This window comes from Panthera pardus, unplaced genomic scaffold, assembly GCF_024362965.1.
Source record: "Panthera pardus isolate Hobbes unplaced genomic scaffold, ASM2436296v1 HiC_scaffold_12, whole genome shotgun sequence".
Taxonomy (NCBI): Eukaryota; Metazoa; Chordata; class Mammalia; order Carnivora; family Felidae; genus Panthera; species Panthera pardus.
Genome location: NW_026526677.1, coordinates 108,028,260 through 108,043,762, shown reverse-complemented (window position 1 = coordinate 108,043,762; position 15,503 = coordinate 108,028,260). Strand labels below are relative to the sequence as shown.

The window sequence follows — 15,503 nt, the reverse complement described above, 5'->3', positions numbered from 1 at the left end:
GGATAGGACTTGGCTGTCCGCAAGCCACCAGGCCTCGACCACGGAATCCGAGGATTTCTGGGGCTGGATGACTCACCGCGTGGGGGCGCTCCCTGCGTCACAGCTGGGGTGGTCGGCTAAGGCGTGTGAGTCCCCGGCCTCGCCGAGCGCCTGCAGCTGGACCCCAGGGCCCACGCCTCGTCCCAGTTAGGGCCCTGGGAGTTCATTCATTCATTCATTCATTCATTCATTCATTCATTCATTCATTCACTCACTCACTCACTCACTCACTCACTCAGTGGACTTCGCCCTGCGACGCCCTCCCGGTGCGTCCGGGGAGGCGGGGCGCCAAGGGAGGCGGCCGGACCCGCGGGAAGGGCGACCGGGGGGGGGGTGGGGGGGGGGAAGGACGCCACACAGGCGGCGGGGACCGGGGCGCGCGGAGGCCGGCGGCTCAACGCTACCTGGGGGCGAGCGAGTGAGGTTCAGGCCCTCCGAGTCCACGGCCTGCAGGTAGAAATAGCGCACGGGCAGGACGACGCCGGGCCGCAGCCCGGGCCCCCACACCAGGCTCCGCGGCGCGCTCACCGACGCCTCGGGGGCCCCGGCGCCCACGAGCAGGGCGAGCTGCAGCGGCAGCAGCGCGGCCCGCGGGAGGCGGGGCATGGTCGCCGGGCCCGGAGGTCAGCTCGGCGCCGGCGGCGACGGAGCGGCGGGGCGGCGGGGAGGGGCCGGGCTCCGGGGCCGGGCCTGTGCGCGGCCTCCCGCCGCCCCGCCCTCTCCGGGCCCCGAGCCCCGTGCGCCTCGCCCTGGGGTCAGCGGAGGGCGCGGCTCCGAGCGGCCGAGGCTGCGAGCCTGCGCCCTCGGCCGCCCCCTCCTCCGGTTGCCGGAGCTCATCAACTGTTTTTAAAGGACGCCAGCACAGTGGTGATTGCGGGGTAGGGGTGAGGGGGGCGAGCCAAGGGCCCCCGCAGCGAAGAACTTCCAAGTCGTTTAGGAAGACGCCTCTAGCCCACGATTTCACTGGGTTTGCAAGGTGCAGAGCGACTGGCACGGTCCTGGCTCCCCTCCCCACGCCACCTCTGAAAGCTCTGTGGTCCTCTGCTCTGAGATTCCCCCAGCTTCTCCCTCATCTCCTTCCCCCTACACTCGGCTTTTCTCGACAAGCGTTTTCGGAGCGTCCACTAGGTTTGCGACAGACCCCAAGGGAGCTGTTGGGCACCGGGGTAACCGGATTCGGGGCGGAAGGCTTACCTTGAGCCTGGCCGGTGAGCTTCCCGTCTGTCAGGTGGCTCCTGTCCCCTGAAACTGATGAGGTATGACTGGTCTTGGTCACTCAGATGTGGAAGGTGGGTTCGGGAAGAGACTGGCAGGATCCCTCAGCGCTGGAAGCCACTGGCTGCCTTGTCTTCTGACTGATCCACATTTGTTAATTATTTTTGTTTCTTTTATCTGCTTATGGTTCAAATCTATTCCAAGAAAATGAACACTGTGCTCGGGCTGCGTGAGCCGGGGCGAACCCGAAGTGGAGTGGACACAGGGATTCTGCACCCTCTTGACTCAGGACCCCTATTCAGAAACGCTAGAACCAGGCACCCTCTCTGTTCATCTCCTGGCGGTAATTGGACTACCCAGCATTCTTGCTATGATTCCCTTTTACCAGGGCACAACCCGTCCCAGTTCTCTTGACCCATTTTAGTAATACTGAGTAGAGGTTGTAGACAGTGTTCTTTGTATTTTAGAAAGATCTTCAGAAACTGGTAGTAAATCAGTGGTAAATGATAAGGCCAAAGTGTAGCATTATTTAGTACTACTTTCATTGATAGGTTTTATTTGTGGAGTTGTCTGCATGCTTTAAATGGAAAGCATTGCTGTGCTTTAGCTATCACTTTGAAAAATTGTGTAGAACACATTTTATTCACATTCTTCCAAAATCAGACTTTAAAAAATTTCTGGAGAAATAATCTGAGGGTTAGCTGATATGAGAGGATATGATATGTAAAATATGGCCATATATATATATATATATATATATATATATATATTACATAATATATCCTAATATATTACATAATACTTGTGGTAACACCCAGTATTTTTTGAGCACATTATCAAGCCATACAATTGTATCTGAACTCCTGTTTAGCAATACTGAATCTATACCAACCTGTTTTTTTTCTCATTTTAATCTGTATCTTTAAAAGCATCTCTCTTCAGATCAACCAATGCCTTGACTAGATTCTTTTTTTTTTTTAGTTAAAAAAATTTTTTTTAATGTTTATTTATTTGTGAGAGAGAGAGGCAGACTGCGAGAGGGGGAGGGGCAGAGAGAGAGAGGGAGAGACAGAATCAGAAGCAGGCTCCAGACTCTGTGCTGTCAGCACACAGCCCGATATGGGGCTCAAAACCACGAACTGTGAGATCATGACCTGAGCTGAAGTTGGATGCTTAACCAACTGAGCCACTCAGGCGCCCCTCGATTCTTTATCATAAATCAAATTTCAAATACTTATTCAATGTCTACTATGTTTTAGACATTATACTTTGACTATAAAACTCGTGTGGCTTAGTGGAAAGACCACAGTGTATTGTGGTAGGCGCTAAAATATGGGTGTTGAGAACTGTACAGGGTCTAAGATTCTAGCCTCTTAGAAACTAACAGATTAGCCTGTTACTGTTTCACGGATGCTATCAAAAGACACAAGACTCCTGGGTCAGAGACAAAGGACTTTATTAGTCATTGTCAGAGTTTCACGTTGGTTTGTGTTGGACCCCCATGTTCCCCGATCTGGGCAGAATTGTGTTTCTCCATAATCCATATATTGAAGCACTAAGCTCCATTACCTCAGAATGTGTATTTGGAGGTAGGGCCTTAAAAGAGATGATTAAGTAAAAGTAGGCCATTCGGATGGGCCTCAATCCAATCTAACTGGGGTCCTTAGAAGAAGAGATTTGGGGGCGCCTGGGTGGCTCAGTCGGTTAAGCATTTGACTTCTCGGTTTTGGCTCAGGCCATGATCTCACAGTTTGTGGGTTTGAGCCCTGCACTGGGCTCCATGCTGACAGTGCAGACCCTGCTTGGGATTCTCTCTCCCTCTCTCTCTCTGCCCCTCCCCTGCTTGCTCTCTATCCCTCTAAATAAATAAATAAATATTAAGGGAAAAAAGATTTCAATTTGTAGCTGATCTCTTAAGCAGAGGCACTGGAAACTTCACCATCATTTGCTTTATAGACTGTAAATGGAGGATAAATACACAAAACTCTCTGGTGCACTATACAGGCTTGCTACAGTTCATAAGTGGCATCTCTGCCCTTGGTTTCTAGGGTATCTTTGTATCCTTGTAATAAATTACTCTTCTGACTTTAGAGAATTGTCTTTTTCAGTGTCATTAATTAATAAAAACCTTACATGGGGTTAGAGGAGCTTAGACCCCATAACATGCGTGAAACATTAATTATTTCAATAATATTTAACACCTACTTCAACACCTTCATTCTCCAGGGTGCTGGGGATTTAAAGTCAGTGTCTGCCTTTTTTTTTTTTTTTTTAATTTTTTTTAACGTTTATTTATTTTTGAGACAGAAAGAGAGACAGAGCATGAACGGGGGAGGGGCAGAGAGAGAGGGAGACACAGAATCGGAAGCAGGGTCCAGGCTCTGGGCCATCAGCCCAGAGCCCAATGCGGGGCTCGAACTCACGGACCGCGAGATCGTGACCTGAGCTGAAGTCGGACGCTTAACCGACTGAGCCACCCAGGTGCCCCTCAGTGTCTGCCCTTTTATATAGTGCAGTTCCTAGCATGGGTTTTAGATTGTGAGACAAGTGCTTTAAATATTAACTTGCTTTTAGAACCTCATCATATAGGGGTATTTCCACCCCAGGCACCACTCCTCACTGGTCCAGCCTGAGTCAGGCACCCATCTCCGAAACAGTCAACTGTGCTAACACTCTTAGTGTCTTGTAAGAACATCGATTCTTCCACAATAAGCATGTATGTGGGGATGGTGGTGAGACGAGTGTCTGTGTGTGTAAGAGAGAATGAAGTTCCCAGAGGAAAGGAAAAAAAGTGACTGCTGGTGAGACAATCATATCGGTCTCCATTGCATACCTCCAAAACATTTCTAGAACTTCTTCCAAGTTTACTCTAGACTGGAATGACAGGAAAACTTGGAAAGAATGGTCGGGGAAAAAAGCATGAGCTCAGAGGGAAAATTAGTACCAGCATTTATTTTATTAAAACAGAATATTTCCAGGGTTACTGGGTGGCTCAGTCGGTTAAGTATCAGTTCAGGTCTTGATTTCAGAGGGAAAATTAGTACCAGCATTTATTTTATTAAAACAGAATATTTCCGGGGTGACTGGGTGGCTCAGTCGGTGAAGTATCAGTTCAGGTCTTGATTTCAGCTCAGTTCGTGATCTCATGGTTTGGTTAGAGAGATCAGAAATTGAGCCCCTTGTAGGCTCTACCCTTCGCCCCATCAAAATAAATACACTTTAAAAAAACCACAACAACACAATATGTCATGAAAATTTAAGTAGAAATTAAAGGTTTTTTTCTTTACCTTTTAACAGAAAATAACATTAAATATTCTCCTGGAGAGTAAATCTTTAAAACAATTGTCTTTAATTCTTTATCTATATACCGATATATAATTCTAAATGCACAAATATAATCATAGTTGTACATACACGTGTATATTTCTACATATTCTTTTTTGGAGGTGATCTTGGCTACCCTTTCTCTCTCCCTTCCCTTGTTAAATATACCTCCCAAACCCTACCTGGCCACAAAGCAAATGACATATTAGCCTCTTCTGTATCCTCTCATATGTACACATGCATATGCAGGTTTTTTAGTAATGCTTTTTAGAAAATGAGATTTTGCTTTTCTCACTCAATAGTACTAATACAAATTCTCCTAAGTCAACTGATACAGTTCTACTTTATTCTTTTTAATGGCTTCATAATATCACATAGGTGGATGTTCCATCATATTTTCAGTCATTTCTTTTTTTCTAATTTTTTCTTAATGTTTATTTACTTTTAACACAGAGGGAGAGAGAGACGGAGACAGAGACAGGGACAGAGACAGAGAGAGACAGGCGTGAGCCAGGGAGGGGCAGAGAGAGAGAGGGAGATACAGAATCTGAAGCAGGCTCCAGACTCCGAGCTGTCACCACAGCCCCCAACACGGGGCTCAAACTAACAGTGAGATCATGACCTGAGCCGAAGTCGGAACCTTAACCAACTGAGCCACCCAGGCGCCTCACCCTTTTTTTAATGTTTGTTTATTTTTGAGAGAGAGGGAGAGTGTATGCGTGGATGGGGGAGGGGCCAAGAGAGAGGAGGACAGAGGATCAGAAGCAGGTCTCTGTGCTGATAGCACAGAGCCCAATGCAGGGTTCCAACCCACGAACCACGAGATGGTGACCTGAGCCGAGTCAGACACTTAACCGACTGAGCCACCCAGGTGCCCCTCGGTCATTTCTCATTGAGTGTGCCGTTGACAGTTTTGGCACAACGAACATCGTAGCAATAAAAATGCTTACGTGTAAGTCCGTCCATACTAGTGCTGCTGTTTCTATTGCAGTGACTTCCCCGGGGTGAATGCAGTGAGTCTGTGTGTTGGTTCCCTCCTGATGTGGCATCTTCCTGTTCATAACAGAGACAGCTGCTCCCATGGCAGTCCAATGCTGTGACATGATTTGAGATATTGGTGCTGGAATTTCCACTGAATATCTGTTTTGTCTTCCCTATCAGTGTGTTTGTGAGCAAACTGCAGATGCTTTACAAGGAGGCCTTTTTTCTCTGAGCCAATCTCAAGAGGATTATGTTGTCTACAACTAAAAATCCTGGCTGAACCAATGTACTGTGGTAAATTTTAATAAGACACCGCACGTATTCAAGATGACAACACTCTGCTGTCCTTGGTAGAGAAAGAGCCTTTCAGTTGCTTTTCTAGAAAAGACACAAGATGAGTACAAATCTATTGATTTGTTAATGTTGCGTGTCTTATATTTCAACTGGAAAGAACTGTTCAGTTTTCACCAATGCTACTGGGCAATGGATAACCCAACTCCATGGAGCTCCCTCTTCCTCTCAGACAGAGATGCCAGACTTTCTTCATTCCTCCCCTGGTCTGCAACCAGATAGACTGATCTCCCTGTGTTGGTTGATTGCTTTTGCAGACGAGTGAAAAAGAGAAGTCAATGTGTTTTTAAAACTCCATATAAGGCTGATCTCATTCAACAACCAGAGAGATTTGTTTGAATGCATCTGGCACCCCCCATCTATCCCTGCCACCTTTTTAGAATTTTTCCTGAAACTTTCACACTTAAAAAATAATCATTTGAGGCTGGGAATTAAAAAAAACAAAAAACAAAAAACAAAAAACAAGTCAAAAGGTGCATCTGTTTAAATCATTTATTTCAACACAGGCATTGTTTTAAATCTGCACCTTGTCTTGTTAACACTTTTCATGTCTAGAGAAAACGATTGAGAACAGATACATAAAAGGATTCTTTGACATTTTAACATTTTAATAAAAGTGCTTAAGGCTTGCTTGCTTCAGAAACACAGGTGTGCCAATCACAGAGAGCCCCTAAGTGGTAATACATTCACAAACTTGCTTGGAAAGTAACATATTTACATATTTACCCCGTACATTTAAACGGGATATTCTAAAGCATTATCACTACTGTTAACAGTAAACTTAGCAATAAGTCCACTTCAACCTTCTAGCATTCCGCAGAGAATAGTGCTCTTATGGAGGTGTGAATTTCTCAATTTTAGTACAGGCACCCATTTACCTTCTATGCAAAGTTGCTTTAATTCACTTTCTATCAGTCAAAACCTTGTTAGTAGCAGCTGGGAGTTTGATAAGCATCATTGTATTTACAACGTAAAGGGGTAAATCATTTAGAAGGAGGTCTCTAAAAATGGAAACAACCTCATGAAGCCCTATTTTACATAAACTTTACAGGGTACAGTTGAAGTACATTATCTAAACAAGTTAATAATTTAAAGGTACTTCTTAGAACAGATTCCCTCATGATTTACTCCTCCATTTACGTGAATGTTTATTTTAATAATGATTGTATCCTTGAGAAAACAAGTCAGGGGTATAAAAATGACGATTATAAATTACTATAGCTATACCAAAAATGAATATTAAAAAGCAGCAGTCTGTATGTTAAAATACATAGAAATTGGCTGTACTTCTTTAACGAAGCGTTTTTATAAAAGTATAAAACTCCAGAAGGTGCTATTTGTGTGAATTTTCGGATTTCTTGATTCTTGAGCCAGACCAACAGGCAAATAGGGCAATAGTGGTCATCAATTAATTACCTTCGAATTCAAATAGTAGATTCTAGTGCAGAGAAGTAGGACCTCGGGGTAGCTGTTCATCCTCACCTTAACTGACGGTTGCTATAGCCTACACTCAGTGAAAAATAAGGTAACTTCATTTCACCTTTTGTAACATACATGTAAACTCAGAGTATTTACTGAAATAGAGCTTGCAAGCCGATCATTTTTCAAAAACTGAGAAGCTTAATATTAAAATATTAACTCTGAATATCTTAAAAATTACATGGAAAACTTAAGTCATGGTTTATGAAAATTTCACTTAAATAATCAGATAAATACAAAAAGGGGAAAGGCAGAATTTACAAACATAAAAAAAAGGGATGGAATGTTATTTGCTCTTTACCATACAAATTCAAATATTCAGAACAGTTGACTTAAAATGCTACGATTAGTCTCTTTGAGCTTGGTATTGGTGGGAGCCTGGACTTTAAAACAATTTACAGATTCAGGGAATAGCTTTCATGTTAGTTACCACATGTTTACTGGTTTTGAGAGTCCCGGAAATGATGTAAACTAGCTGTGGCATGTTGCTTCCGGGCAAAGCAATGGTTACGAGGATAATAATAATATAGTTCTTTCTTGCATTTCTATCAGTTCCAGATCTCGGTTTGCTTCACCAGCACTACCATTATCCTTAATTTACATGGATGAAACAGACTAGGTGAGAAAAATGGAGAATAAAGTTAGGCCAGGAAGCAAATATAAACCAATCAAAATGAAAACCACTCCCACTGACCCTCATAGTATGAAAATCCCGGATGGCATTGCTTTCTGTAGTTCTAGTCAGTTATCTTCACTGCCATCTACTGGTGTTGATCCTGTTAGGAGAGAAAGTTCCAGAAGTTCTGCCTGGCAACTAAAGAGTTAGAAATCAAGTTATCAGTATGAGATGTATTTAGCCTAGATAAATTATTGAGAGAATCCTAGCGACAAGCCCTTAGAAGCTCTGCCTTATAATTCCCCATGGGTTTGGTAAATGATCCTGCAAAGAAGACTGAATCCCAGGGCGTCTGATCTGACTCAGCAGCATTTGAGGGGCTTGGCCAGTGCTCCCACTTGATATTCATGACAAGAACATGCACAGAAAAAAAAAAAAGTGTTCTATCCTGCAAATAAAAATAGAGAAACGGATTGTCCTGGAGAAATGAGAAAAACCAGCCGAGGAGAAAGCTGCAGTGAGGATAAGCCAGTCTCATGACAGACGTCCACGTGCCTGCAGGCCCAGTCATGCTCCCTTCCTAAGCACAGTCTGTGGCCAAGCCACCTTCTGCACCAGCATGTTGCCTAGTCTGAGTCTCATCGACTAGATTAAAATTCAGCCCTTAGGGATGCCTGGGTGGCTCAGTGGGTTAAGCGTCCAACTTCGGCTCAGGCAGTGATCTCATGGTTCCTAAGGTGGAGCCCTGCATCGGGCTCTGGGCTGACAGCTCAGAGCCTGGAGCCTGCTTCAGATTCTTTGTCTCTCTCTCTCTCTGCCCCTCCCCCGCTTGCACTCTCTCTCTCAAAAATAAATAAACGTTAAAAAAAATTTTTTTTTTTAATTCAGTCCTTAACAAGTCACCCAGACCGTACCAACGTCTTCAAAGGTATTGCCAGGAGTGCTCATATTTTTTGGTTTGAAAGGGATTCAGCTCCTCTTCTGTAACCTCAACAAATACATCAAACATCTGCTCCCTGGCTTCACTATGGATATAACACCATGCCCTTGTGAAAATTTCCTTATCTTTGTTTGAAAGAAAGAAAAAAAAAACCTAATCCTTCTAAATGCTGATGAGTCAAACAGGATGATAATATTTACTCCATTGTCATCATCCCTACATTTTTTTTAATGTCCTGAATATAGGGCATGGATTGGAAGAGGCCATACAGAATTTTCTGGTTGTTCTGGATAATTAATAAGTTTTGTGTACGCCTGGGACACTAGGGTTATAAATGACAGTGCAAGGTGTAAAAAAAAGTTAGGGAGAAAGTAAAGCAGAAAGCCAAAATTGGATAGTGAATTAGAGATGAAGTGGAGGGAGGGGAGAAAGGCTCAGAATGAATATATATATATATATATATATATATATATATATATATATATATATATATAAAACGGCAGAGAACCCCACCCCAAAACAAGAATTCATTTGTTCTAGAATTTAGGAAGCATATAATGCTTATATATGTTTATATATTATAGAGTGGGGGGAAAAAAAGAGAATCTGGGTAGTTTCAGAGCAGGTGCTGCCCACACTAGATCTTTTTTATATGTGTCCTTCTCAAGGGCATACACATGTACACTTGATTTCCATTACAAACTTTTGGTGGAAAGGTTATATGCATGTTACTGAAGAAGCCTCACAGTTCTGACTCTTTGTCATTTTCATCCAGATAGTATTCGTCATCCGTGGTTGTGTCCGTGTCACAATCTGAGTCTACTGGAGTCTTTTCATAGATACAAAGTGGTGCGCCTGGAGATAAGGCATCTTCCGGCATCTGGCCGCTAGGAGAATCTGAGCTTGGTAGCTCTGTTGGCTGAGGATGGTTAATTACATCATCTTTCAGGAAGCCGGGGTTCTTAAGAAAACTTGGTTTCCATAATCTTCCTTGTGTGAGTGACCTCTTTACATTCTCCAAGAAAGCCAACTGTTGTTCTTTCCCAAAAATTCCATAGTCAATAGGTCTAGATATAGATGTTGCAAACTTGGGCCCCATTTTTGTTCTGCCGCCACCCAAAGTCCGGTTTTCATTTCCATCACAGGAGGAAAGCTCAGAAAAGGATCTGAATCTTCGACTGTATCCGCTGTTGCCAGAGAATTCATCCCCGAGGGTCAGTTCACTCAGGGCATTGTCAATAGAAGTGCTCTCAGAAAAATGGCGCCCCCTGACCTTTGGAGGATGACTTTTGCGTACCAGATCGCCGTGCACATTGATGCTTTTTAAACTGTTTGAACGATAGGGGTGCAGTTCAGGTCCCCACTCCAGAGATGAAGCACTTCTTTGTTGTTGCTGATAACTGGCCAATGGAATGCTTACTCTAGATTTCTCTGTAGGCTCCAAAGGAAAAGGAAGGTTTATTCTTCTCTGATGGTCAGAGAAGTCTGCTTCCCCGAGGTTGGGGAATGTGGGTTGGGCCAAAGTTCTTGACTCTCTTTCCAAAGTCTGAGCTGCTGTTACATCTTGAGACTTCTCATACTTTGGTGATGATTCTGAGATATTTTTAGCCCCATTCTGCTGTAGCTGTGAAATGCTGTTAGACTTCGGATTGCTTAAGTGTGTGGAAGCTTCTCTACTGGGTATTACAGGAACCTGGAGAGAGTTCTCTGACTTTTCCACATCCGTTATATCGCAACTCAACCTGCTTTCATTTCTGGACTCTATGGACTTTGGAGTAGGCTCAGGGGACGGCAGGTTGCACTCGGCCGTGCCAAGAGATAAGCTGCCAAAGCCAGAACTGTTCCCACTTTGGGGGAAGATAGTAGCTACGTGTCTTCTGGGGCTTAAATCTTTAGCTGGGAATTTTCTGCTTGCTTTGGACATGGCTGCCAATCTGTGTTTAACTACGGATCTGTTTTTCCCTTTTTCTGGGTCATCCAAGCTGGTTTTCTGTTTACTGTTTCCTCCAGGAAATGAAGGTTGATCCCATGCCAACTTTAGCATTTCATCTTCAGCCTTGCTGTTCTCTGTCCTGCTTATCTCCTGACTCCTTGGAGGTAGCTCTCTGGGTTCAGACTGCAAACTATCTAAATCTGGTTCACCTGAACAAGTCCCTTCAAAAAGCTGTAGTTTATGCAAAGCTGGAGTAAGAGCAAAGACTTGGCTTTCCAAGTCAGAAAGTGGTTTACTAGTCTCTTTTTGGAAATCTGTTCCAATTTCCCCTCTTACTTGACTAGGCTGCAATCCATTGGAACTGCCGTCCGCGATCTCTCTCGGAAGGCCTTCTCCAGTTCCAGGAGCTGTGATGGCTATCCTAGTACCTACACATTCCCCGGAACTTCTTCCATTTTGGGAACTTCCAGCATTCTCTTCTGAATGGGCTGGGAGATTAGAAGGACCACTGTTGCCCGATTTACTGGATTGCTGACAGTTTTCAGCTTTCTCTTCTGTAACTTTTTTTTCCTGAAGCATTGATGAAGGAGGCAGAGTTTCGCTTTGTGATCTTTTCCCTCTCTCTTTTCTGCTCTCTGAATCACCTAGGGGTGTTTTAGCGAAGTTATCTGGGGAAATCCCTCCAGTTTTAGATTCTCGTTTATGAAGAGAAACACGTGCCTCAGTAGAATCCACTTCCTGTAATGTTGGTTCTGAGGGCCAAAGGCTTGGTAATTGTGAAACGGTCATATTTTCACTGGCGTGAGAAAGACAGTGGGTCTTCTCCTGAGCAGAGGTGACCAGCATCTTTAGACCTTCAGATGAAGGTGTTCCTGACTGCTCTTGGGTAGAATAATTTAGCTTTTCTTTCTCAAAAGCATTGGGAAAGGTTTCAGTCTCCACTTTAGTTGATTCCGTAAGTGAATCGATATATCGTGTATACTTTTCAAGAATGTTAGAGAATTTTTTGCTGTATTTCCTTGGTAGAGTGTAATATACTGAAACCACCTCAAGACATTTTACGTTATCTTCATCGCCAGAAACAGAAAACGTACTAGTGGTCTTAAATTTACGTAACGTTTTCCCACTTTCTTTTCTTGACGCGTCTGAAGAGAAAGGCAGAGGGTCTTCATTTGAAAGGGAAAATAGGCCTGTCCCGGAGGCAGCAATTTTACCATCCTTTTCAGTGCATTCTGGAAAGTATTGCTTTTGGTGGTGTCTTTTTGGCCAAGACAAATCGCTAACAGGTGAATTATTTTCCAGAGGGCTAATGATCGCCTCCCAAGGTTTTAGTGTTACAGCAGAATCATCTGTGTTTGAGACCAAGCATTCTTCTCTTTTGTCTCTCCCATCTGAGGCATCTGGTACCCCTGAGGGACACGACACGGCCCTCTTGATGAGGAACGGAAGTGGTCCTTTTCTAACAGAAGCAAACCCAATGTTTTTCAGGTTTGTCACCTTCTCTGTGGCTTCAGGTGCTACTGGGACCGAGTCTGACACTGCTTTGGAACATTTGCTTTCTGACTCAGAAGAAGTGGGACCGAATTTGTTCAATGTATACTTCCCTGCTGGGTGTTCCACATTATTTTTGACTTGGAATGGAAGTGGTTCATTCCTACATGGAGAAGCCATTATCTTACTTTCCGACTTCCTGTTATTGATGAGAAATCTGGCTGATTTCGTTGGTGAGGTGCAGGAAGTCGTGTGAACTTCAGGAGGCTTGGAATTGCTTTGATTCATCTCCACGGAGCTACTGTTATCACTGGTGGGTGCTGATCTCCTTTCCATTTTGCTTAACTTCTCCAGAGAGGCTATGCGTCGCCTTACTTTTCCTTTTCCTTTCCCATCCTTGAAAGGAGAGGGAGAACGCCATTTGGCAACATCAACTGCCTCATTGTGTACAAGTACACACTCATCGTTACGCTTTGGGTTTTCTGAGGGGCTTAGGGCAAACTGATCACTTTGGTCCTTGCTATCATTGTCCTTTTGTGCTCTTTCTCCCGGAGATGGATCCTTGCCCGAAGGACTTTTCCTGGAGAACACTGTTGTTGAAAGAATCGCCGGAGTGTCAAGGAAAGAATTACTCGATGGTGAGGAGCCAGGTAGTATACCCGACGACAGATCTGAAGAATCGCGTGGGATCTTACGACGAGCAGCTGGTTTGCTACAGTTGGTGGAAGGACTTGTGGTACCTTGTTCTTCCTTGGTATCTGAAATAGCAGGCTTTTCTGCAGACTGTGCCTTTTGACCATCAGCAGGTCCAGAGCTCCAGTGGTTATTTTTAATAATGCCTGAAATAGCTTCAGTACTTGCTCTTACTTCCTGGTGACAACCTTGATCTGGGCTGGGCCAAGACGCTGTTGTGCGTTCCTGAACGAAAGCAAGGGAAGTTGCTGAGCCAAGTTTTCTGTCCCCCGTGTGATTCTTATCTTTTTTAAGTTCATTGGAACGCTCTCTGTGTGATATATGAATTTTGGGGCTCTCTTTCCTGGAAATGACTCCAGGTGACCTCTTTGAACTTACTGTGGTAGATGCATTAAAAGCAAACCCTTTGCCCTCGGCTGAGTCCTGGGAGAGGGGATTTTGAACATCAGAGGCATGGTTAGAGGTTACTGTCTGTGAGACCGGTTGGGGGACTTCGCTTGTCATGTGTGTCCGGTCCATCTTGTGTAGTTGTTTGTCTTCTTCCCGAAGAGATTCCTTCAAGACTTTCTCCTTAGTCACTTGTGTGACCAAGATACTGGGTGGGCTTTCAGTAAGAGGTGGAGAATCGACCGAATCGCTCTTGGTCACAGTGACTTCCGTATAGCTTTTTATTGGCAGAGAGGCAGGCTTAATTTTGTGCACAGCAACTGTGGGATCCTGAAAGCTCGGCCTCTGAGGGTTCCCTCTGTCATCGGGAATCGGGGGGAAGGAGGTGTTGAATGAGGATGCTAGAGTCGTCTGAGTATTTCCAAACGAGTAAGGTTCTTTGTCCAGGTGTACTTCTGTAGGAGGACCGCCCTGTTGGCATGCTGACCTGCCAGATGTGCTGTGATAGCTGGGACCCGTCCCAGGGCAAACGTTTGGCATGCTGAAATGAGTCGTCTGGCTCTCATTGTCTCGCGACACCTCCGTGCTCTCCAGTGTGGTTGTCTGAGAGTCACACTGCCAGAGATGTGGCTCTTCATGACCTCTGAAAATATTTGTTTTGTAACCAGGAGAAAATGGTCCCCAGTGTTGAGAGTGAATGCTATGGCTGTGACCAGCTGACACTTCCATGGATATCATTTCGGAGTCTCTGTGAGAAGTGAATGGATGCCTACTTTGAGGGAAGTCAGACCAGAAAGAATGTTCTTCGTGTTGGCCCCAAAGAGGACTTTGTTTAAATCTCTGTTCCCTGTTTCGTCCAAAGGTATTGCTAGAGAAAGATCTAGCAAATGGGTGTTCTTGATGGTAGAATGGCATATTTTCTGAGTTCTCAAATGGGTCAGGACTCATTGCATTATCCATGTAGGTGTCTAAATGAACACCTTGGTAAACACTCTGCGAACGGTAAAATTCGTATCTCCTATTCTCCTGAAAACACCTGGGATACACATACTGGTCAGCAGAGTCAATCTCCATCGGTGAAGGTGCCCCCAGGAATTCTTCGTGGCTCTGCCTACCTCCGGAAGTATCTGATCTATTCCATATAATGGATGATAAAGGAGTTCTCTTGGGGCTCTGCTGGTGTCTTGGTGGTATAAATCCACTCTTGTTCTGAGTTATTGTTGGAAAATGTAAGCTTCTTGTTGTGAAATATATTGTAGCCGGTGAAGTTGATGGCTGCCTGCTGTCGAAACACAGAGAAGTACTACCGAAGCTATTCTTTTGCACGTAATCTTCTTTTGAGAGTCTGGACTCCCTTGTCCTGTACATATCATAAATTGTTTTTGTTCTAGGAGAAAAGGTTTTAAAACCTTCCCTAGGGGTTCCTGGTCTTAGGATGTCATAGATAGACATATTAGAAGCTCCATTATGGTGGTTTTGGTACCTTCCCGTGATATTTCCGTGCGTGTTCCCCCTGGAGTAAAAATGACTGCACTGTGCTCTTGATCCATAGTTGAGAGGTGCTGTGGTATTCCCTGAGCTTGGACATTGTTCCTGAGCCAGTTTATTATCCAAGTCGTCTAAAACTGAAAGGAGAATATGAGTCAGGTTTGGGTTTTTTTTTTTTTTTTTGTATGAGATTTTACAGTCTAATAATAATGAGTTTTTGAGGTCCTTCTTCAAGAAATAAAATCATTTATTATTTAAAAAAATTTTTTTTAATGTTTATTTTTGAGAGACAGAGAGAGCATGAGTAGGGGAGAGGCAGAGAGAGAGAGAGAGGAAGACACCAAATCTGAAGCAGGCTCCAGGCTGCGAGCTGTCAGTACAGAGGCCCGATGCAGGGCTCGAACCCACGAACCATGAGATCATGACCCAAGCCAAAATTGGACGCTCACCCGACTGAGCCACCCAGGAGGCTCTTTATATAAATGTGGTGACATTAATTTAGATTATGTTTTTAAGAGACTGTGACTTTTACAAGGTTGTGGTAGAAGTTTCTTTTTTCACGCTTT

General features: G+C 44.3%; 2 protein-coding genes across 7 annotated transcripts in view; both read right to left on the bottom strand.

The window, feature by feature from the left end:
• Positions 1-712, bottom strand: part of POGLUT3 (protein O-glucosyltransferase 3) — a 28,643-nt gene extending 27,931 nt beyond the window's left edge. The window contains exon 1 of the mRNA XM_053900531.1: positions 444-712. Within this exon, the coding sequence (XP_053756506.1) occupies positions 444-645 (202 nt within the window). The 5' untranslated portion in view covers positions 646-712. The remainder of the gene's footprint in view (positions 1-443) is intronic.
• Positions 713-6,382: 5,670 nt separating this feature from the next.
• The window catches only part of EXPH5 (exophilin 5), a 79,819-nt gene continuing 70,698 nt past the window's right edge, over positions 6,383-15,503 (bottom strand). For all 6 annotated transcript variants that reach the window (XM_019469242.2, XM_019469243.2, XM_019469244.2 and 3 more), the window contains one exon: positions 6,383-15,074. In XM_019469242.2, coding sequence (XP_019324787.2) covers positions 9,688-15,074 — 5,387 coding nt within the window. In that variant the 3' untranslated portion in view covers positions 6,383-9,687. The remainder of the gene's footprint in view (positions 15,075-15,503) is intronic.